Below are 22,390 nucleotides of genomic sequence, written 5' to 3'. Positions count from 1 at the left end.
AGTATTTGCATCAGAATATGCAGTCGTCATACAGAAAGTTCCATTTCTGAATAATATGTATCATATTTGATAATTGACGCAACTGAAAATATGGAACTCAAGCCTAAACTTGAAAAATATTTCATAATTTATTTGACAACATTTTGTATAAATAATCAGAAACATTATCAGATCTTTGTTTTGTTGACCAAATGAATATTTTCCCATTTTACTGTAATTTCTTTTATAGCAAAGAACATCTCCAAAATAGGAATTGCAAAGCTTTTTAGAACTGGGTTATGAAAACAATTCGGCATAAATTATGTTTACTTTTAAAAATAAACATGAATGAAATATTCTTACCAGTAAAATGATTTTAAACTAGAAATATGTGATTATTTGTTTTGGTTTTGTATGTTAAAGGTTCCATTGAGTTCAATCTGCTAAACAATTATTGAGTAGCTGAGAAAATTTACAAGAAGTCACACCAAGTCCTCCCCACAAACTAGCGTGAAGAAAAATGTCTGTTTACTGATTTCAAGTGATCATTTTACTAGAGGAAGTAAACATGTTTTTGTGTGTTAATCTTTTACCAACATGTTTTAACCTGTCCTTCATAAAACGTCAACTATGTTTAAAGAGACTCAAATGTTTACAATATAAAATCCACTATAACTTTACTTACTACGTGTATTCCTGACTTTTAGAGCCATAAGCTTGTAGTTTTAGAGTTGTATATGATAATATATAAACTATGAAAAGATGGCTCATTGAAACCATGAAAAAAAACAAAAAACATTTAACCAAATCATATTTAAATTCAACCCGAAACGACTGCTAACCCTTAAAAGAAGTGATGAGCAGCAGTTTTTGAAAGCTGAAACACCCAGAGAGAAACAACCCGAACTCCTGCACTGATCATCAGCCAATTAGAAGCTGAGCAGTCAGAGTAAAATATGGAGACAAACAGGTCGAACCAGAAACATGTTACACTGAATGAAAGAATGCCGGCAGTCCCTTTTAAACGCACAGATAGACACAGAGACAGAGATTACAGCCACAACAACTCAGACTGAGGATACAAGTGGGGTTTTCTGTTTTGTTGGTCTTTTTCCAGTGAAGAATCTGACAAAGACATGGAGAGTGAAGCAGCTGTGAGTATCTGAGATGCTCTGGTGGATCCACATTACCAGAAAAACTTTAAAACAAGCCTGCGCGTGTATTGAGAGGCGTAGAGAGTTCACAGGAGGTGTAACTTTACACAAGGATGTTCAAGTCATTATACAAATGCTTTACGGCTCCGGCTTCTTTAATTAGAAGATTTACGGCTTGTCACAGTTTTATTTGACGGAATTATACACATTTCTTTTGGGGTTTGAACTGTTGTTCTTACGAGATAAGCAGGGGCATTGTATGGTTTACGTTTGATGATTTGAACCGTACATGGAGATTAATTAATCTACTCTCACGGTTCACATCATCAAACATAGGCATGGTGTTCTGTAAGGCCGCACTTAAAAACAACAGAGGTGAGCTAAATGGTAACACCAGCATGTTAGCACGCTCACACTGACACTGCTAACATGTTGACCATTAGCTGAGCATAAATCATTTAACTTCCCTCAATTGGTAGTGGAAGAGAGGAAAGCTCGTTAAAGAAAATTCAAGTAAAAAATCGGAATATTATTGGTTTTACAAAGGTGCTGTCTTCAGCCTTATCTTACGTCGCACGTCTTGTAATAACTTAGACTCTGGTTTAGCTTATTAATTAATGTTATTCATGGCCATGGTCAGAGGTTTTTGTTTGTTCTATTTATGCTTCCTGAGTCCAATATGCAGTTACGTGTTCAACTGCAATCCAATCTTTTCTACAGCCTCGCTAATCTTCTTATGTGCCTTGATAATATTTATTAAACTGCTAAAGATCTTGTTGTAGTTTGATTCATGCAGATCTCTGTTAATATATGTATTTTTACATTACATGTTTGAACTAACCTAAAAAAAAAAGAATTGGTTTATCTTATTTGTTAACCTTATTCATGGTCTAGGTCAGAGGTCACCGCTCACTCAACAGAGTCAACAAATATATTTAGGATTGTGAAGTGAATATAGTTTCCCGACAAATCATTTACGTGTTACTAAATGTACTTAATTCCACATGTATCTGTTAAAACAGGGGCTCTCTGAACTCTCCGACAATACAAAGAACCAAATGTGTCTGGTTGAGGAACAGGAAGTTGACCAGAAACTGCTTAAAATACAAGAATATAAGGCAACCAATGACTGTGACCTAGAAGATCTAACGGACAAAAACAGAAGGACCATAGACCTTCTTAAGGTGAGTCAGGGCATTACAAATTCTATCAAAGAAGACTTTAGCCAGTTAAAGGAAGAAGTGTTCAATGTGTTCAAGGAGAGAGACACAAGCCCATCAAGTCAGGCAGAACAAAAACCTGCCCCCAGCGTGCTCAATCTCCTGAAAGAGGACCTGAGCCAGCTTAAGGAAGATGTGACCAGCATATTCAGCATGTCTAAAGAAGCAAAGTCTATGGATTCTCAGACCACTCAGCCAACAGAGAAGACGATCAACCGCCTGAGTTTTCTCAATTTCAAAGACGACCTCTTCTTCAGAATTGGTCTTTCAAAGGAGAGAGACAACAGGGATGCCACCGTGAAGCCAGACTCATCCAGCACCTTTAAGACAAAAGTTAAAAGAACCGACGAACCCTTTTTACAGACTCTGTTCAGAAGAGATCAAAATAAATCCCAAAAGGGAAAGAACATTCAGGAAGTTAAAAAGACATTTTATGAGACAAGTGATGAACAAATGGACACTGGTTTTAGGGGAAACCTCTCGGAGCAGAGTAAAGAGACGGACGATACCCAGAAAATCAACGACAACATAAAAGACAGAATGAATAAAGAGGGGGACAATGAAGTAGATATAACTGTCTCTTATGAGACAACAACAAGGAATTATGAAACACGAGAACCTGAGGAGACGATTCTCACACCACAGCCAGGTAGGCTCCATTTTTCTCACTGTTAAACTAACAATTTTGGATAACCCCTAAAACCATTGAACCCAGTTAGGTTTATGGGAAACATGGTTGGGCTGAAAACAAGTACGGAAAATACTTGAAGCAATAGTAAATAGAACTTCATAATAACTCAACACTTTGAGATATAACAACCTATAACACCAGTCTCGAACACTGGCCTCCTGGTGGAAAGTCCTTAGTAGTCTTTCTCACTGTTAACACTGTCACTTGCTGTGAGACTGATGCATTTATTGCTTAAGAGGTCATGGCCCTTTAACTATTTCTGTAAGGTCAGGCTGCTCATACTTATAGCAGCAACAAACAAAATGGGAACCTCGTCATAACACTGTTGAACATAACACTGTAGAATTGTCCGATAACATTTTTTTTGTCTAGGTTGTGTTCAAGCAGACGTGTGTCTACATTAGAAAATGTTCTCCTTATTTGACATTGTGTAATGTGTATTTAACAACATATAAATAGGTACAGCCGAGCAGGGTGAAGAGTTGGGTGACAACTCCTCTGTGGTATCAGCAGAAGACGAGAGGATAAACGAACAAGAGCAAGAACCAGAACTAGAGCAAGAGCCAGAGCAAGAACCGGAACTAAAACCAAAACAAGAACCAGAACAAGAGCAAGAGCCAGAGCAAGAACCGGAACTAAAACCAAAACAAGAACCAGAACAAGAGCAAGAGCCAGAGCAAGAACCGGAACTAAAACCAAAACAAGAACCAGAACAAGAGCAAGAGCCAGAGCAAGAACCGGAAACGGAACCAAAACAAAAACAAGAATCAGAAACAGAGCAAGAGCAAGAACAAGAAAAACAAATTAAGCCATCAGAGACTCTTCTCTGGGAGCCTTTGTCCTCTGGGATCAATCTCTTTAGTCTGAGAAACACAAACATTGACAACATGAGGTGAGTCATACCACAGGAAGTTAAATAGAACATTCTGTTATAAAATGTTCAGTGTATGATGCTATGGTTCTTTCTGCTCTTTTAGGACTCAGCTGGGAAGAGACTTGTGGTTGGTGAAAAACTGTAAGCTCACATAGATTTGATATCTTTCTGCTTCACATAGAAGGAGTTCTACATTTTGTCTCGCTTTGTCTATAATAAAAGGGTACAGCGTCATCCACATAGAGTTAAGCAATGTCTGCTTGGACAATCATAATTGACAGCACTGCGACCAAACTCGGAAATTAGTTTCACTTGAATTTAGTACTACCTCATTACTGAATGACTAAATCAACGAATCTTGTTCCTTGTTTCATCCATCAGTTGCCTGTTATTTGACCTTGGACCCCAACACTGCCAATTCAGAGCTCCAACTGACCGACTGCAACCGGAAGGCAACTCGAGTGTGGTCGGACCACCGGCCCTCGGGGCATCCTGAGCGGTTTGAGTGCTGTCCTCAAGTCCTGTGCAGGGAGGGGCTGCTGGACTCTGTGTACTGGGAGGTGGAGTGGAGCGGCGGTGCCGACATCGGTGTCACCTACAACAGCATCTCCAGAAACGGAGACCCAGCAAGCAGCCTGCTGGGACACAACGAGCAGTCCTGGAGCCTGGAGTGTTTGGAGGGAAGCTATACACCGTGCCACCATAACAAGAGATTCAGGTCCTCCTCACCACAACCCTTCACCCACAGAGTCGGGGTTTACCTAAACTGGTCTGCAGGCTCTCTGTCTTTCTACAGCGTCTCTCAGGACACCATGGTCCACCTTCACACCTTCACCTCTACTTTCACTGAGCCTCTATACGCGGGTTTCTGGGTCTGGGCTTATCAAGGCTCTGTGTCACTGAGTCAGGTGGAGTTAGACTGGGAACGACTGCTGCAGTGAGGTACACTGACTGTGTATATAATAGTAGTCATTGTGACGTCACACGTTGGTTTGAGGACAGATATTTTGAAGCCTTGAGTTCGGCGATTTTACTGTCACCATCTTGGATTACAGCTGTCGCCTTTTTGGCTTTTTTTTTTTTTTACAACCAATGAACTTAAGTGACCATATTTGGAACGTGGAGGAGTGACGTAGAGACACAGTCTATGCTTCTGGTAACGGCAGCGACCTGTCAATCACAAGCCCCACCTTAAAGCATACTCTGCTTTATGGTCTATTTAACGCTAAATGGACCGTACTTTACGAAATGAACATCATGCTGTATTGACTAAGAGATGAAACTAGAGATGGAGAACATAAACTCATGTTTACAGAGGTAGAAGTATGGCAATTTATGGTATGTTCAAATTCCAAACATATAAAAAGACTGAACCCCCAATCTTGCTTTAGCATTGGCTCACTTTTAAAAATGTTTTAAAGGCCAGAATGAACCACTTATGAGCCCTGATTTACTCAATTTAATGTATGCCGTTGTGCGCCTGTGGCTTTCTGTTTGTGTACTCCATCTGTTTGTGAATGTAATGTGTGTGTATTGTGTGTATGGCTGACCTGTAGCTGGGTCTCTTGACTCCCTCGGGCCTCCTGCAGCTCGTTCTCCAGCTGCTCCAGACGAGTGACTCGTATCTACAATACACACATACACACACACGCACACGTGCGCTTCAGACACGTCCAGATGTGCTGTGCTTCCACCAACCAGCTGTCTGTGTTGTCTACCATCAACAACAATTCAACTATGTAATATAATAAAAAGCAAATTTAAACGAATTAAGAATTCTAATCTTTTAAAAATCATTTGAAGACATAATCTGCAGGTGCAATATCTGTCCAATCAGCAGCCTCGGCCTCACCTGTGTCCTCTGAACCATCTCGTCGTTGGTACCAAATCGTTCCTCCATCACAGATCGAACCCGCTGGGCTTCAAACTCTAGCTGCTGCCGGATCATATCCATCTGCAGGGAAAACTGCAGGAACAAAATTACAATTATATTTTTATTGTGACAACACACAGTGCAGTCATTTACTTCTTGTTCAGAGCACGGCAGTCAAACAACATAAACTCTAACAATTTTGGTGACAGATTCATAATTAAAGTAAATCCTCAAACAGAACAATGTTCATATATATTTAATATATATGAACATGAACTCATATTTAATGTCCTTGATATTAATATTTTATTCTTGTATTATATTTATTGATGTATTCATGTTTTCATCACTTTTGAAGCTGCCACCTTTTCCTGACTGTGTGTGTATGCATGTGTACGTGCATGCGTGTGTGTGTTCTCACCGTGTCGATGCGAGGCAGTTGAGCCAGCCTCTGTGACAGCTCCTCCAGCTGACTGAAGTACCAGCAGCGCTCCCTCTCCTCCCGGTCGATCTCCCCGTGCAGGAGGTTCCTACACAGATAGCACTGTTAGCGCCAGGAGCGCTAAAGCTCAACGCACCAAGGCCACCAAGCCACTCGTTACAGCAACCAAGAGGAATAACCGGCCACTGCTCGATGACATGTAGAGCTCCAAAGACGGTATGAGCTCAGATTGTTTCCTCTAAATTTAAAACATGCATATACCCAGGAAAAGATCAAGATCAATTTGATGAGTAATCCAAAAACTAATAAAAAGACATTTTCTTGTTAAAATTAAGTACATTTAAAAGCCAAAGAATATACGTAAAATATATTATAATTCATATTTAACCTTTTTTTCATAAGTTCTATAAATATTTGGGAGTATATTTACATGTGTATCTTTTAATAAAACAGTTGTTATGGCTTTTATTTGCTGCTAAAAAAAAGCTCAGCTGAGGATGTATCCTGTGGAGAATATCTGCAGCACCTTTACAGATATCTCACTCTGACAACAACAAAAAAGAAGATGATTGACCAACATCGCCATGATCTGCAGGAGAACACATGACATCTATTGTTTCTGTCCATCTGTGAAGAGGGGTCCTCCTCTGTTGCCGTATATATGTACAGATTGAAAAGCTCTCTGAGGTAAATTTGTAATTTTGGGCCAAACAAAATAAACTGAATTGAATCCTCTCACCTCTCCTTGTACAGCTCCTCTTGGTGGTGGTCGCTCATTCGTCCATCCGGTCCGCTGATTACAGCTGTTTTGGGCGGCGCCCCGTCCAGGAAGTGATGCGGCAGCAACATGGCGGCCGCCTCCCCGCCGGACACTGCGCTCAGGTGGGACGGGGCTCGGAGCGGACTCCGGGCTCTGCTCACCGCCGAGGAGGAGGTGCAGGAAGCCAGGCGGTCGTCTAGCTCCACCCCTCCCATGCTGTCTGGCAGCAGCCTCAGGTTGTGAGGCTGATGCTGGAGTTCGTAGTAGTTGGTGAGGTCCATGTGAAGCTCTGTGGAGGGAAGTGGATCAATAATCAGTCAAAAATCCTTGCCCTAGTGTTGTTTAACTTTTGCTAGGCAAGCTTTTTCCTTTACACCTACAAACTTATTATTACATTACATTTCATTTAGCTGACCATTTTATCCAAAACGACTTACATTTTTGCTTTATACACTGTAGACACAGTAACGGGGAGCAATTCAGCGTTAAGTGTCTTGCTCAGGACAACAACAAGAGCCACAGTGGCCCATATTCTAAAAAGTAGCTCCTGCCATTCCAGGATTTACACCCACTGCCTTTTCTTCATCTTCCTTTCCTTCCTTCCTTCCTTCCTTCCTTCCTTCCCTCCTGTTTGTAGGCAGCTCAAGCTTTACGATATGAGCCACCACCCTTTCTTCTACTCTTTTGTTTTGTTCCTTTTCTTCTTTCTTTTTCTTCTGTCATTCTTCCTCTCCTCCAATGTCCTTCCATCTTCATCTTGTCCTTCTTTCTTTCCTTTCCTTTCTCCCTTTTATCTATCTCTTCTCTATTATTTCTTCCGATGCATAATTCATTCTATAACAACAATGTCTCCTACAAATTACGTTCCCTCAGGACTAAAACGTATTTTCAATTACGTTGACGAGAAACATATTTTCTCCCTGATTACGTTGGTGTTTGACGTATTGCAAATACGTCTGTGATCAACGTATTACAAATACGTTGATTATACGCGTATTTAAGTTTTATTGTTTATTACAAATATGTTTATAATTGTGTGCTTGTGTAATTGTTTTCTTGCTTTCCCACTGAATTTAAGCATATTTGAATTTCTAATCTCTGCGGAGGAAAAGAAAATGGGCGGTGTGAAGCCAGTAACGGGGCCGGTCTGAAGACCCTTTGGCCGCCGTTATGAGGTTGATGATGTGCCGGTAACGGCTCAGGGCCGGTCTGAAAACCGCTTGCCCGAAGGTGCCGGTAACGGCCCGGTACCGGCCATTACGGTAACAGTCCCTGTCCTGCCGGGTTCGGGACGGTAACAGCCCCCGTTGCGCTGGGTTCGGCCTTCTCTAACGTACTGGCACAGTTACCGGCTTCACACCGCCCCTTTTTTTTTCCTCCACAGAGTTTAGAAATTCAAATATGCTTAAATTCAGCGGGAAAGCAAGAATAACACAAGCACACGATTATAAACATATTTGTAATAAACAATAAAACTAAAATATGTGTATAAGTAACATGTATGCGTATACGCGATCACATACACGATCACAGACGTCTTTGTAATACGCCAAACACCGACGTAATCAGGGAGAAAATATGTTTCTCGTCAACGTAATTGAAAATACGTTTTAGTTCTGGGGGAACGTAATTTGTAGGAGACAGGGTCTATAATCACATCTGCTGTTGATCTCAGCTGGAGTTAATTGGATTTTCAGGTTAGCCGATTGGGTCAATTCATTCCTCTGTGACGATTGGTCCCACCGGAGCCTCAGAAGAGCCGGATCATCATAGAATCATCATCTATTACCTTCTGTTACCGAGCGGAGACTTTGAGAGGCACTTCTGTTCTGGTTCACACGAGAAGATGAACATTGTTAACACGGATACCGACCTTTCAGTTGATGCAGCACGTCGCTCCTCCCCGATGAGGCCAGTGTTCCAGCCTCCTGCTCCAGTTTGCTCTGCAGCTGCTTCAACACCTCCTGCATCACAAGAGGAGCAGCAACCACAGTTCAGCAGAGAGGAAAGCTGCTGCGCTCAGTCAGACCTCAAACACACTGTGTGTGTGTGCGTGTGTGTGTGTGTGTTTGTGTGTGTGTGTAGGTGTGTGTGTGTGAGTGTGTTGGCAAGCTCCAGCTAATGTCTGTAGAGTCTGTTACAGTGTCACGTTGAATGTACAGACATTAACTGTCTGGCGAATAAACAGCGACTGTGAATCGGCTCCTGCTGTCGAGTTTGCACAAACAATGCATCATAGCAGACCAGAGCCCCTCCTGTAGGGAGGAGGAAGCACAATGGGCCTTTTCTACAAACGTGTTTAAGAATAAAGTACTGTCAAAACACACTCAGTTCTTAACCCTAAAGCTAACCAAAATAAAAAATAAAAAATATACATTATTTAATTGAACCAAAAAAAAAGGCGCCACCTGGATTTAACTACTACTGCCTACTGTACAAGCCTGTGGGGGCAGTGCTATGATCTGTGGTTGCTGCAGTTGGTCAGGTCTAGGTTCAGCAACGACCAGGTTCAGCAATGACCAGGTTATTCCGTCAATGAATTTTTTCTTCCCTGATGGCACGGGCCTATTCCAAGATGACAATGCCAAGATTCATCGGGCTCAAATTGTGAAAGAGTGGTTCAGGGAGCATGAGACATTATTTTCACACATGGAGTCCAGACCTTAGCGCCATTGAGAATCTTTGGGATGTGTTGAACAAGGCTTTGCGCAGTGGTCAGACTCTACCATCATCAATACAAGATCTTGGTGAGAAATGTATGCAACACTGGATGGAAATAAATCTTGTAACATTGCAGAAGTTTATCGAAACAATGCCACAGCGAATGCGTGCCGTAATGAAAGCTAAAGGCGGTCCAATGAAATATTAGTGTATGTGACCTTTTTTTTGGCCAGGCAGTGTATTTTAACTGTGTATATTTCATGGAATTGTCCTCACTGTTAATAACAAATACTAAATTCCTCCTTTGCATTTGACATCAACTTCATTATTTTGCACACAAAATAATGATTTCACATTTAAAGGTTTGCAAAAATGAAGAATATCAGACTTTGTCTTTTAAAAGCCCATTATGTGTAATGTGTCTGCACTTGTGGAATGTAAAACAGGACACTGCACACTCACATGAACACCAAACACCATTTCCCTTGACTAAAAAAAAAACCTGGAAAATGTCCTATGGTTTGTGTTCTCTCTTACTGCAAAGACAAATAAAAATCAGCAAAAAAGACGTATTCCGAAAAATAAATGATAGATTCCATACAACATAAAAAATCCCATAAAACAGGTAAATCCATTAGCGACCGATTTCATGTCATTCATCCCAGAGAAAAACAAAGTTATTCCTTCACATCCGGATGAGCTGAAGACCTCTGCAGACGGAGGAGAAGATAAAACATGTCCCTTGTCCTCCTGCAGATGAAGTCCAGCTGCTGTTAGTTGCACATCCCGATTCTGATAAAACCAGCTGAGTGCAGTCTGATAATCCTGCTGCTGGCAGTGTCTGGACACGCGAGTGTGTGTAGTCGCATCGATGTGTGCACATGCATGTGTGTTTGTGTGTCTGCAGCTGATGGGATTTATGTTGCACCAGTCTTAGCCTGATTTCCCAGGTTTCTCTCTTTCTGGCTCGCTTTATATTTCTGGATTATTTTCCAACACATGTGGTTCAAGTTGTCTATTGAGACCAAAAATTCTAATTTTTGAAGAGAAAGAGAGGTGATTTTTGATCAATGAATTAAACGGTTGAATACTTAAAATCAGGATTTTCCTTTTTTTATTTTTATTTTATTTTCATCAACAGAAAAACAAACTAATTGGAAACATGCATTTGAATGAACTTTATTCCAGTACAGATAGGACATACAAAGTTTTCAACATATTTTTGTTTGTCTGAAGTGATTTGTCAGTGGACAGAAAATGTATCGGCAATAATTTTGCATAGTTTATTTATTGTTTCAGCCATAAAGAAAATACCCAAATGATCTGGTTCTAGCTTCTGAAACATTAATATTTTCCATTTTTATTTTATCTGTGGTTAAATATGTTAGGGCTTTGGTAAGATAAGGTCATCTTGAAGAGCCTGTGATGAACATTTCTCATAATTTGCTAAATTCTTTAGACCAAGCGATTGATCAATTAATCACAAACATAATTGGCAGTTAAATCATTAATGTTGCAGCCTGACAATAAATTCCCCCGTGCAGTAGCTTTCCTTCCGTCAATACCGACTTTCTTAACCAACCATCAGGATTTTGATTGATTTCCTTTCACTTCAGTTTGAACAATCAAATGTCAAGCCCCAGAGACGAAACTGTCTCCAGAAATACTGCATCACGGCCGATGTTTGGTCCTTTAACTGTGTCGTGTTGGTGGTGGTGTTAGGGTGTTGTTGGTGTGGGTTGTGTTAGTGGTTGGGTGTTGTTGGTGTTGTTGTTGATGTTGGTTGTGTTGGTGGTGGTGTTGTTGATGGTGTTGTTAATGTTGGTGTTGTTGTTGTTGTGAATGGTGGTGGTGTCGTTGGAGTTGATGGCGGTGGTGTTGTTGGTTTTAATGGTAGTGGTGGTGTTGTTGTTCGTGCATCCAGACTGACCTTCATGCCAGTGATCTCGGTCTCCAGTTTGGTGTTGGTTTTGGTGTTGATGGTGGTGATGTTGTTAATGTTGGTGGCGGTGTCGTTGGTGTTGATAGTGGTGTTGATAGTGGTATTGTTGGTGTCATTGGTGTTGGTGTTGATGGTGGTGCATACAGACTGACCTTCATGCCGGTGGTCTCGGTCTCCAGTTTGGACAGATGGTTGGAGTTGTCCTCCAGCTCCCTCCTCAGGTGGGAGTTCTCCTTACGGAGCGCCTCCACCTGGTGGGCCAGCTGGTCGTAGGAAGCAGTGTTGGCCATCTTCATACTCTGCAGCGCCCTCTGCAGGAGCACAGAGGAGAAGGGGAAATGTTAGACTAAAGGATGAGAAACTGGTCCATAAAACCTACCACCAGATGATACACTTTCACACTTTCACACAGGTTGATGCTCCTTTGCATCCATGCCATATCAGGAATTTATGATTCCTCCCAAAACACCTGACCAAAACCAGGTCAACAAACTGTTGTTCCGCAAATATACCAACACTGGCGATTAGCATCCAAATAAAAGCCTAAAAAATAAAATCGGAATTTACCAAAAAAAGCTGATGTTGGCTGTTTATTTTTTGTGACTACAAGGTTATCTGTCGGGCTAACTATATTGGAAAAATGCAAGATAAGTCGGAATAAATTATGTTTTCCTGTTCTCCCCATTCTGCACGAATGAAGACCAATTCAATCGCACAAACTAGAGCCTTGCCCAAGGACACAAAGCAAAAGTAACAAAGCACTGGGTTTGAAGCCAGGCTTGAACCAAGGTTTATTACGATTAGACACTCAGCATCCTAAACAGCAACAGGACGCCCTGATGGAAGAGTTTTATTGTGGAGCAGCAGGAAATGTTAAGTTTGCGTCAGCAGCATCTCAAGCTTCTCACACAGCTTGTTTTAAAACACATTGATTAAGTACTCACTTATTCAGTCATGAAATATTGGTCACAAATTGCAGCCCAAAGTGCAGATTTTTCTTTCGAAGATGCACTTGATGGCAGATGAAGATGAATTGAGCAAATTCCCCCCCCCCCCCCCCCCCACACTCCCCACACATCTTTCTAGAAATAAAAGTTTTGCAGATATCAACAGCTCATTGAAGTGATTTGTGGAGCGAAAGGAGAAGAAAAATACAAAAATGAAGTTTGTTATGGAATAGCATTTATAACGATTTATATTATATTATATATTTGAACAAAAACGGATTGACAGTAACAATGTGCATACACAAACAAATATCAAATAAAACTCACTTTGTGAGTGAGTGAGTGAGTGAGTGAGTGAGTGAGTGAGTGAGTGAGTGTGCACGTTTGTGTCTGTCCACAGCTTTTCTTGCAAACTTCATAATATTTCGGGTGGTCAGTTGCGGTGACTCATGTCTTCCCAAAACACTTATTATGATTATTATTATTATTAATAATAATAATAATAATAATAATAATAATAATAATAATATTACTATTGGTAGTAGTAGTAGTAGTAGCTCAGTGAGTTTGATCTGCATGGTTGATCTTCGAGCCGATTCCCTGCATACATCACCGTTTGTTTTTGAGTTTAAATTAACTTTGCTTTTTGACGCCTCCCAGGCCGTTGGTATCATTTGTGGGTTGTGTTTATTCAATCAAGCAACACAGTAGTGGTTGACATGCAAGGTGGATCTATCAGGTTCTGAGTGACCAAACATGTATCAGACGAGGGGAGAGTTTCAGTTTAGTCAGTTAACACACACACACACACAGACACAACCACAGACAGACACACACAAACACATATACACACACACACACACACACACACACACACACACACACACACACACACACACACACACACACACACACACACCATCCACTTAATCTCATTTAAATTAGATCTATTTTTCTATTCTTTAAAAATCAAGCCCCCGTCTCTCTGCCTCGTTCGTTTAGTTTTCTCCTCCTCTGCAGCAGATGGCTTGCGGGGAGCGTCCAATAATCTGTCGCTTCGGTTTTCCGTTTGGCTTGATGTTTCTCAGTCTGTTAGATCAACGGTCCCCAACCCCCGGGCCCGGGTCGATTGGTACTGGGCCGCACAGAAAGAATGAATACATTTTTTTTTAAGTTTAAAAAATTATAAAAAATATTTTGAAGAAGACAAAAAGTCGGGAAAATGTTTTATTTTGAAAAAGGACCGGATACATCCGTCTGTGCGTCCAAGTCTCTCACAAGGTCACGAAATGACCTCTTGTCACGTAATATGTGACTTTGTGAGAAAAGCTAGTGAACCCACGAGTGATAGCATACCCACAAGCTAGTGAAAATGAGTGAAAAAAAAACGTCTGGATCCATGACCCATTTGTGAATAATCTCGGTGAATCGAGCCTGTTCGTACGAGAAGAAGATCAGCTGTTGGAGATCGAGAATGACATTTCACGCAACAACTCTGCCGGTGTTCTGTATCAAAATAAAGGCAGAATATCCCGAGATCGCCAAAAAAGCACTGAAAACCTTGCTTCCATTTCCAAGGTCATATCTTTGTGAAGCGGGGTTTTCTGCAATGACGGCGACCAAAAACTAAATCACGGAACAGACTGGACATAAAACACACACTTTGGGTTTCGTTGTCTCCCATCACCCCACGATGGGACCGGCTTGTTGCAGATAAACAAGCTCAGGGCTCCCACTAATTCAGCATAGTTGGTACTGAAATCTTGTTATTGAAATGTTTCGGCAATAGTCTTTTTTACATTCATGCCAATAAAGCTTGTTGAATTGAAATTGGTGAGTTGTATTTGTATGCACTTTATATTAGTTTTTTATGCCGGTCGTATCATTTTATGACGTCGTATTTATTACGTCATGTTTATCGCCCACACTGAAGGCTGGTCCGTGAAAATATTGTCTGACATGAAACCGGTCCGTGGCTAAAAAAAAAGGTTGTGGACCACTGTGTTAGATAACGTGTTATCCAAGTTTCTCCTGCGGCTGTTTTCCAGCCACCGCTCAGCTGATCCTGAATCAGTCTGATAACAAACATTTTCCACTCGTTACCCTGCTCGTCATCTTTCTGTTTTTATATTTCTGCAGATTGTTTCTGCAGAACTGCTGGAAAAAGAACTTGAATCTGACTTTTCATCAGAATGTATTTAACCTCTTTAATTAAAGCATCAGAATGTTTTTTTAGGTGTTTGTTGTTATGTAACTCAATAATGTTAAATAATAACATAGCAAAGTCAAGTAGATCGTCTTTCATCAATATAACAAGGGCACAATATGAACTTGACAAACAAACGGACAACGTTTGAATGTTTCATGTGTTTTCTCATATTGAAAGTGCGATGAATGTTTTTATCCGGATAACTGTTGTATTCCTGCAGAGAATGAGGATTATGGAATCTGTCTTCCATCTCCATCACAATATGAAATACTTTATAATCCTAATGAATTGAAGGAATTATTGCAGCAAGCTAAACCTATTCAGTGATCATCTGGATGCCTGACTTTAAACCAAAAGCACCATCGTTCCTGAACCAACGAGAGCATCTTAGCAGACAGGGTTAAACGGTTTGCGGAAACATTCACTGCGTACAAATCAATCGATAAACTGATCAATAATGAGACCTCAGATTGAGTGTGTGTGACACAGTGAGGTCATTACTTTAGGGTCAACGCTGCACATGCTCAGTGAGCTCTGTAAAGCAGCTCATGTGTCCGACTGGAGCCGTGACCTTCACTGCAGAGACGACAAGTCAGTGCGCTCGCACCAATGTGTGAGAGGAAATGGCTTTGCCGTTTGTTTGTTTTCCGTTTTAGACGGTACATAAAAACAACTGTCTGTTTATCTGTTGTTATTCAGATGGTTTTTAATCTCTGTCGTCAGGTTTGTTTTTTTTGTGCTCTGCACAGCAGATCTGGAGTCAGCAGGCGGTCCAGTGCACCAAATGTCACTGCTGCGGCATTCATTATGAAGAGCCCTCAGAGGATTGTGCTCAAGAGGAGGAGGGTGGGGGCAAGTGATCCAGACTATCATCTAATGTGGATTTACTGGACGTGTTCTCAGGTTGCAGAGGATTGCACGACAGGAATGATCTTGTGTTATTCCCACCATTCAAAACATTTTAGTAGAATACAGCTGATGTGTAAAATGTGATCTAATACGAGGCAAACTTATTATCGCCCCCAAAAAAGCAGTGCGGCTTTGGAATTTTGAAAATTACCCAGACGTGGTATTTTGCTCCTCACTATCACTGCTTACTGAGTTTCAAGTCTAAACACCAACGGACATTGTCCCATCAGAGAACACGATACTATACCGGAGTCTGACTCGCTTCCAGTTGGCCAGAGTGACGAGGAAGCTTGTTTTACTGCTTCTATTCAAAATCACCAAATGTGACATACTGCGACAACCAGACAGCCCAGGAGGTCACCCCACTGTCCCAGGATACTGTGACACTATGTTCACCACCCTGACGTGTATATATAATAACAAAACATAACTAACCGCTTTTTCAAATACACCTTGAATAAAGACAATGACAGCAGCACTTAGGCAGCACTTCGATGGCTCTTACTGATAGCACTTTGTAGTTTGACTTAATTTGAGAAATTGTTCTGTCTTGATTCTTGTTGTTCCTACTTCGTACTTACGGTTGAATGCACTTATTGTAAGTCGCTTTGGATAAAAGCGTCAGCTAAATGACATTTAATGTAATGTAACTAAACTTACATAATTCAGAAAAAAATTAAATAATATACAAAAACATTGTAAACTTATTGATTTCTTCATGCGTATTATTTTAGTTGGCTAGATCATGTTTGATGCTGCCACAGCAACATTTACTGTAGGTTTTACACTGACTCATATGTACCTCATATAAACCCACTACGAGACATCTGAAATATCACTTTAACCTCCAAACAGTCTAAACAGAGAACCAGGTAGAGCGATGTCTGTTTGTGCTCTTATCCTTATGATGACCTCAAAAAGACAAGAAGAGAAGGATAACCAAGATAATTAGAGCCGATCCAGGCTGAAGAGAAATATTGATTTCCCGTATCCTAGAAACAAAATGTCCTCTTTAACATATTCAGTTTGCTTTTCACCAGATCCTCCAACACAACATGAGCTGTTAACGACCGGAGCATTATGACACTGTGTTCTGGTTCTGTTCAGACTCTCACGGTTCTGTGTTCATGACCGTGAAACGTCCTGGACTTCATACAAAAACAGTCTGCAGTGTCTTGAGACACAATGTGGTTATCACAAGAACCAAAGACCGTTTGAAGCAGACATCTATGGTGGTTCTCAAACACAGAGTAAGACGTGTGTGTGTGTGTGTGTGTGTGTGTGTGTGTGTGTGTGTAAAAAGGCCACCATCTTAAAGACCTCAGCGTGTGTGTGTGTGTGTGTGTGTGTGTAAAAAGGCCACCATCATAAAGACCTCAGCGTGTGTGCGTGTGTGTGTGTGTATGTGCTGTCGGTGTATCTCATCACAACACTGCTCTGACATATTGATGTTCTGCGTTACCATGGTCCCTCCACCACCACCATCCAGTGATGTCTCTTTCTGCCTCCCTTTTCATCTTAACCACACACAGACAGAGACAGAGAGAGAGAGAGAGAGAGAGAGAGAGAGAGAGAGAGAGAGAGAGAGAATTGCTGCAGTCGCTGGCAAAGCATGCTGGGTAAGAAAATGTGGGAGCTCCCAAGAGGATAACAAATCAGACGGAGCCTTTAAAGCGAGCGTTAACTGGGTCCATTAACGGGGCTGCAGTTGCTATGGCGACAGCCGATCCGATGCGTGTGACCCTCTTATGAGAAGACGAGAGGAGATGAAACAGGAAGAGCTCAGAGAGAAATAAAGACAAAGCATCAAACCATCTGCAGTGATATCTGCTTAATGCAGAAGTGTCTAAAAATTGGCCATTCAGTCAAGAAATGTGGATTTCATTTAGAAATCGTGAGTTAATTTAGAGTCTCTATTACGGTAAACTGTTGTACGCTTAGTTGGATCTAGGTCACGATAAAAAATAAAAATACAAAATCAATTATCAGCATTAAACAAAACAAAGTGACAAGAATGACAAATCTGAAGAAACGTACAACAGAGCGCAAATAAATATTGAAACGGTTATTTTTTAGTAGAACTTGTGATAACCTTTTTCCAACGCGAGTGTTTCAACAGTTTTTCCTTTTTCAGTTTAGGTCTTGTTTTCAATGCCAAATTGTATTTGTGGTAAAGCAAAAAAGCGTCAAAGCAAAAAACCTAAAAAGGATCTGTATCAAGATGCTCTAAAATTATCAGCCTATTGTTATTGAATACCGCTCCATCACAGCTGACTGAAACATTACAGCGCTAATGCGCACGTCCACCTTAATGGGAGTCAAATGTTTACAACGGTCCATGTCCCATTTGCTTCTGAAATTTACACAGTGAGTCAGCAGATAGACAGACAAGTCTATCTTTGCTGTGCAAAGGCCTAATTATATATACATGCATGTTGATGTAAAAAAAATCATAATATTTAGTATAACAATCAATAATGTGTCTGTTTCAAGTCTGATAAACGTCCTCTTCTTCCTCCTGCCAAAGGTGATTCCTGTCTTTACTCATGACCTCAGTCTCAGATCTACTGACCGAGAAAGATGGCTCACACTGAAGATTCTGATCATATATTGTGTGATTTTAATCATGGATGAATTTTTTCCGCTGCTCTCTTTCTTTCTAAAATCTGATTTTAAAAGGTGTGGAACTCTCTTAAAAAGTAAATGCTCCAATATTAGAGATATATTGTGTCTCTGAACAAAGGGAGTGTCGATCACTCCCCCCACCACCTGCTTCACCCCCACATCCTTCCCAGCCTGCATCTCTCTCTCTCACACCCCCTGTGGGGAACGTCTGGTTACCCTGGCAACTGCATCCTCCAGGCAAAGAGGAGGAGGAGGAGAAAATGGCGTTGGTGTGTGGCGAGCAAATGCAGTCAAAAATCTCTAGAAACATTGTCTTCTCCTTGTCTCAGTTTCGTGGATTTTACAAGACCTTCAGCCTGCAACTGTAACACAGTCCTGATGCTTTTACACTGATATTGGAACCAGGATGAGAGTTTAATTTCATTTGGTGTGTCAGAAGAGACACTCCCTGAGATATTAACAAGCAATACCTTGAACAGTAAGTGCCCTCCAGATGCTAAAAGCTAAGCTAAACAAGTCAGTTTGAGTTGTCTGGCGCCGGATCGAAACAAATCAGCATGATTGATGGTAAAAGCTAGAAGATGACTTTAGTGTATCATCCACAACGCGTCGCGCACGGTTTTCTTTCTGTTGCAGGTCAAGCAGACCCAAACCAGCAGTGACTGATGCCTCCTCAGCCTTTGTGCCATAGAGCTCCGTCAACAACAATGAGCCTCACTGAGTCACTGCGTGACACGTTCCTTCATCCCTAAGAACACACACACTATAGTTTATTTTGACTCAACCCCACACAAACCGTTCCGCTGCCATGAATACTTACTGGAGCACCGAATGTGGATTAATCCGCCGCTGAAAGTAGTCCCCAACAAATGCACTATTTCAAAAAGGAGGAGGAGGAGATGGGTGGATGTTGGAGGAAGCTTTTACCGCACATTCAACAGGCTTTATTCAGCACAATAACAAAGGGCTATGTCATCACAGAGTGAGTCAGCGCTCGCACTTCCTGTCTGCGAACACATGGCCATATTGTTGTTAAAAATGCTGTTTGGAGGTCAACTGGCTTGTCCGTGTTTTTATCGCAACCAAATCTGAACTCACTTAATCCGACTTCACATGGCTCGAGATACTGATATGAAACATATGGGATAAAACTCCAACACCTTTAAACAGACACACAGCAACACACAAATCGAACACAGGACACAATGTGAATGTTCGAACTAAATGTGAAACCTTTCCATCAAACCAAACTTCCAAGCTCAACGTGGACTGCAAAGACCCAAAAAGTCTGAACACCTCTGTCTCCACGACAATGAATATAATTCAGCAGATTTAAACAGCAAGAAGAAGGTCAAACGTCAGAGGTGACACATCACTGCCACAACAGACTTCTGTGTGTGACAGAAAACGCTCATTTCTCCATCTAAAGCTGTTTACTTTTTATTTTCATTTTAATAAAATGTATAACTCTTGCATAACTCCATCGCTGCCTCTTCCGGCTCAGTGAGAGAGAAATAAATTCTGGTCCCCAAGGCTTCCTGAGTTACGACCCCAAACCATGGCATCCAGCCGTCTGATCCGAACTGATTCACACAGGTCAAAGGTCAAACTCCTTTACCCTCTTGGTCTGTTTCTGATATAAATCAGCACACCCGACGTTTCTGACGTTTCACAGATTTTATCCATCAGGCTTTACCCGCCACAGCCACCGTCTGTTCATCCTGCTGACGGCTGACGAGATGCAGAAGCATCAGCTGCCGGACCACCGGACTGCAGAGCAGCTTCTTTCCTCAGGATGTGAGACTCATGAAGTCTTGTCTCATGTGACAAAAATCGACTACAACATCATTTTGTTGAGCAGTGACAATAAGTTAACCACAACACTTGAGCGTCTGCTTTCCGCCGTTTATTTATTTAGTACGAAACTAAAATCAAGAAATACTACATATCAGATTTGACTTTTAGCTTTTAAAAAAAATAAAATAACCAGATTACAGTTCAGTTACAGTGGGAGGCCACGTTCATGAAGAAAACACAACATTGTGTGTGTGTCCAAGTATTTACAACTTGATCACAGAATGCAGCTCAGAGACACTCAAACTAAACTTACCTCTCTGCTGATCAGCCTCCATTTTGTAAATCAATCACTTTTTAGATTGATTTCCTTTCTTCCATTCAAAGCTGGTTTAACTCCATTGTAGAAACATGAGAGTTGTTACAGAGAAATAATCCATCAGGTTTGATTATTTGCTCACTTACAAAAATCATGTGCACATGCAGCTGACAGAAGACCCTTCCTGTTGGTGTGTTCAAGAACACTCAGACATCCGACTAATGAACACGAGCAGAGGGATGATTATCGGAAAATCAAACAACGTTTGATTTTGTTTCTGTTCTACAGCCTCCTCTCGGATGTCAGAGTTTCTTTTAATGCATCAAAAGGGAAGTACATGGACTGTAGATATCTGAATGTGTATTTAGGAATTAAGACCTGATAAATGTTGCTGTAAAGACTTTGGCCATTTTAACTTCACATTCAAAATTAAATTTATAAAACTACCAATCTAGTGCTTTGGGAGGAAGTTTATATCAAGAGCAATTTTACAGATATTTTGTTGATTTATAGAGACATTTTTGGAATAATGGAAGCTAAATTACATTTTCCAAGTAAAGATTTGACGCTCCAAGAGAGAAAAAAAGAAAGAAAGAGGAGCTTTGACATCAAGAATACCTTAGTGCACATTGATGGATTATCTCACCGGAAAGTCTCTGCAGGTTCATTAACGTGTGTTTTGAGAGATGTGAAGGTTTTTACAAACTGCTACTTTATGTAACTTCGAATGTAGATGAAAATTGGGGGAACAGCGCCACAATATAAGCTTAAATTCCAGTTTGTCTGTTGTAACGGACCCTGTGGTGACCTTAGCAGCATTTTTAGCAATTATTTAACACTTCCTTAGAACTCCAGATTACAGCCCTGAAACCACAAATTAAAATCTCCACTCAGGTTTTTCTCTTTTCATTCTGTAAACATGTGCATCTGATTGAACTGAAGCTTCTCAAGATTAAAACTTTGAATTTGATGTGACATTTCCTCTAAGTTGTATCAGGATGTCCATCAGTAAAACATAGATGTAGAGAGAAGAGGAGCCACACCCTCCATACAACAGCGGTCGGACTCATCCATCAGCACGCATGAATGATTCAGTATCAACACTTTATAGCTAAATCTCCTCAGAACTGAATGTTACCCTCTCCTTATACATAGTATGTAAAACTGTATTTTGAAAACGTTCAAGCGAGGCTGAAAGCCTTCCAGCAGATATACGAGGAAGATTATGAATGCTAAAAGGCTACATTCATTTTTTCAATACACCAGATTCTGGTACATTTACAGCCAACCTTTTCTAACAAAACCAGTGCATCCTAAAACCGCCACCTGCGTTTCCCAGTGCATTATGATGCTGATCATGTGACTTCATCGTCACCTTTCCCCCTTCACTTCCAGTCCACTCTGTCATCTCCTCTAAGGCACAAATTAGACTAATAAAAGGACTTGCAACTATTAACTCAGGATTCAAAGTTTGTGCTTTCATAGAGAACGTCTTATAATGTGGCTACATTGTGTTATTATTAAAGATGCACTGTGTATGACCCACAGTCAGCAGAACTCATAAGACTGGGCCACGAAATATGATGATAAGATGATAACACGCCACTTTGTTTAATTAGCAAATATATAGCTTCATTTTTCTTCTTCTCATCTTTATATTCATCTCTCATTCTCGTTATTGTCATCACTTTGTGGATAAAACTGATTAAATATCATGTGAATCTAACTACCCAAACATAAAACATGTCTGAAAGCATACGTCACCAGCATATCTGCTCCTGTTCCACAGGGTTCCTTAATATTCTCATTTCCTCCTTTTACTCGATCTACTTTCAGTTTTCATGCTAGATCCATTAATCAACAATAAATAGGTCAATAGTCAGAAATAATCATCAATATGAATCTGTAAAATGAACCGATCAAACGTAAAAACACGTACTCGATACAAAGATAGCGACTATAAAGGCCGGCTGAGGCAAACAGAATAAATG

General features: G+C 40.8%; 1 protein-coding gene across 1 annotated transcript in view; it reads right to left on the bottom strand.

The window, feature by feature from the left end:
• apc2 (APC regulator of WNT signaling pathway 2) overlaps positions 1-22,390 on the bottom strand; it is a 39,865-nt gene that overhangs the window by 16,566 nt on the left and 909 nt on the right. The window contains exons 2-7 of the mRNA XM_068591193.1: positions 11,749-11,907; positions 8,867-8,957; positions 6,973-7,282; positions 6,213-6,321; positions 5,771-5,884; positions 5,469-5,543 (exon numbers count right to left, since the gene is read on the bottom strand). Of these exons, the coding sequence (XP_068447294.1) occupies positions 5,469-5,543; positions 5,771-5,884; positions 6,213-6,321; positions 6,973-7,282; positions 8,867-8,957; positions 11,749-11,892 (843 nt within the window). The 5' untranslated portion in view covers positions 11,893-11,907. The remainder of the gene's footprint in view (positions 1-5,468; positions 5,544-5,770; positions 5,885-6,212; positions 6,322-6,972; positions 7,283-8,866; positions 8,958-11,748; positions 11,908-22,390) is intronic.

Source organism: Clinocottus analis, unplaced genomic scaffold (genome assembly GCF_023055335.1).
Source record: "Clinocottus analis isolate CAN_PGR_092001 unplaced genomic scaffold, fCliAna1.0.p SCAF_25, whole genome shotgun sequence".
Classification (NCBI taxonomy): Eukaryota; Metazoa; Chordata; class Actinopteri; order Perciformes; family Cottidae; genus Clinocottus; species Clinocottus analis.
The sequence above is the reverse complement of the archived record's forward strand: the minus strand, read 5'-3'. Positions and strand labels throughout refer to the sequence as shown.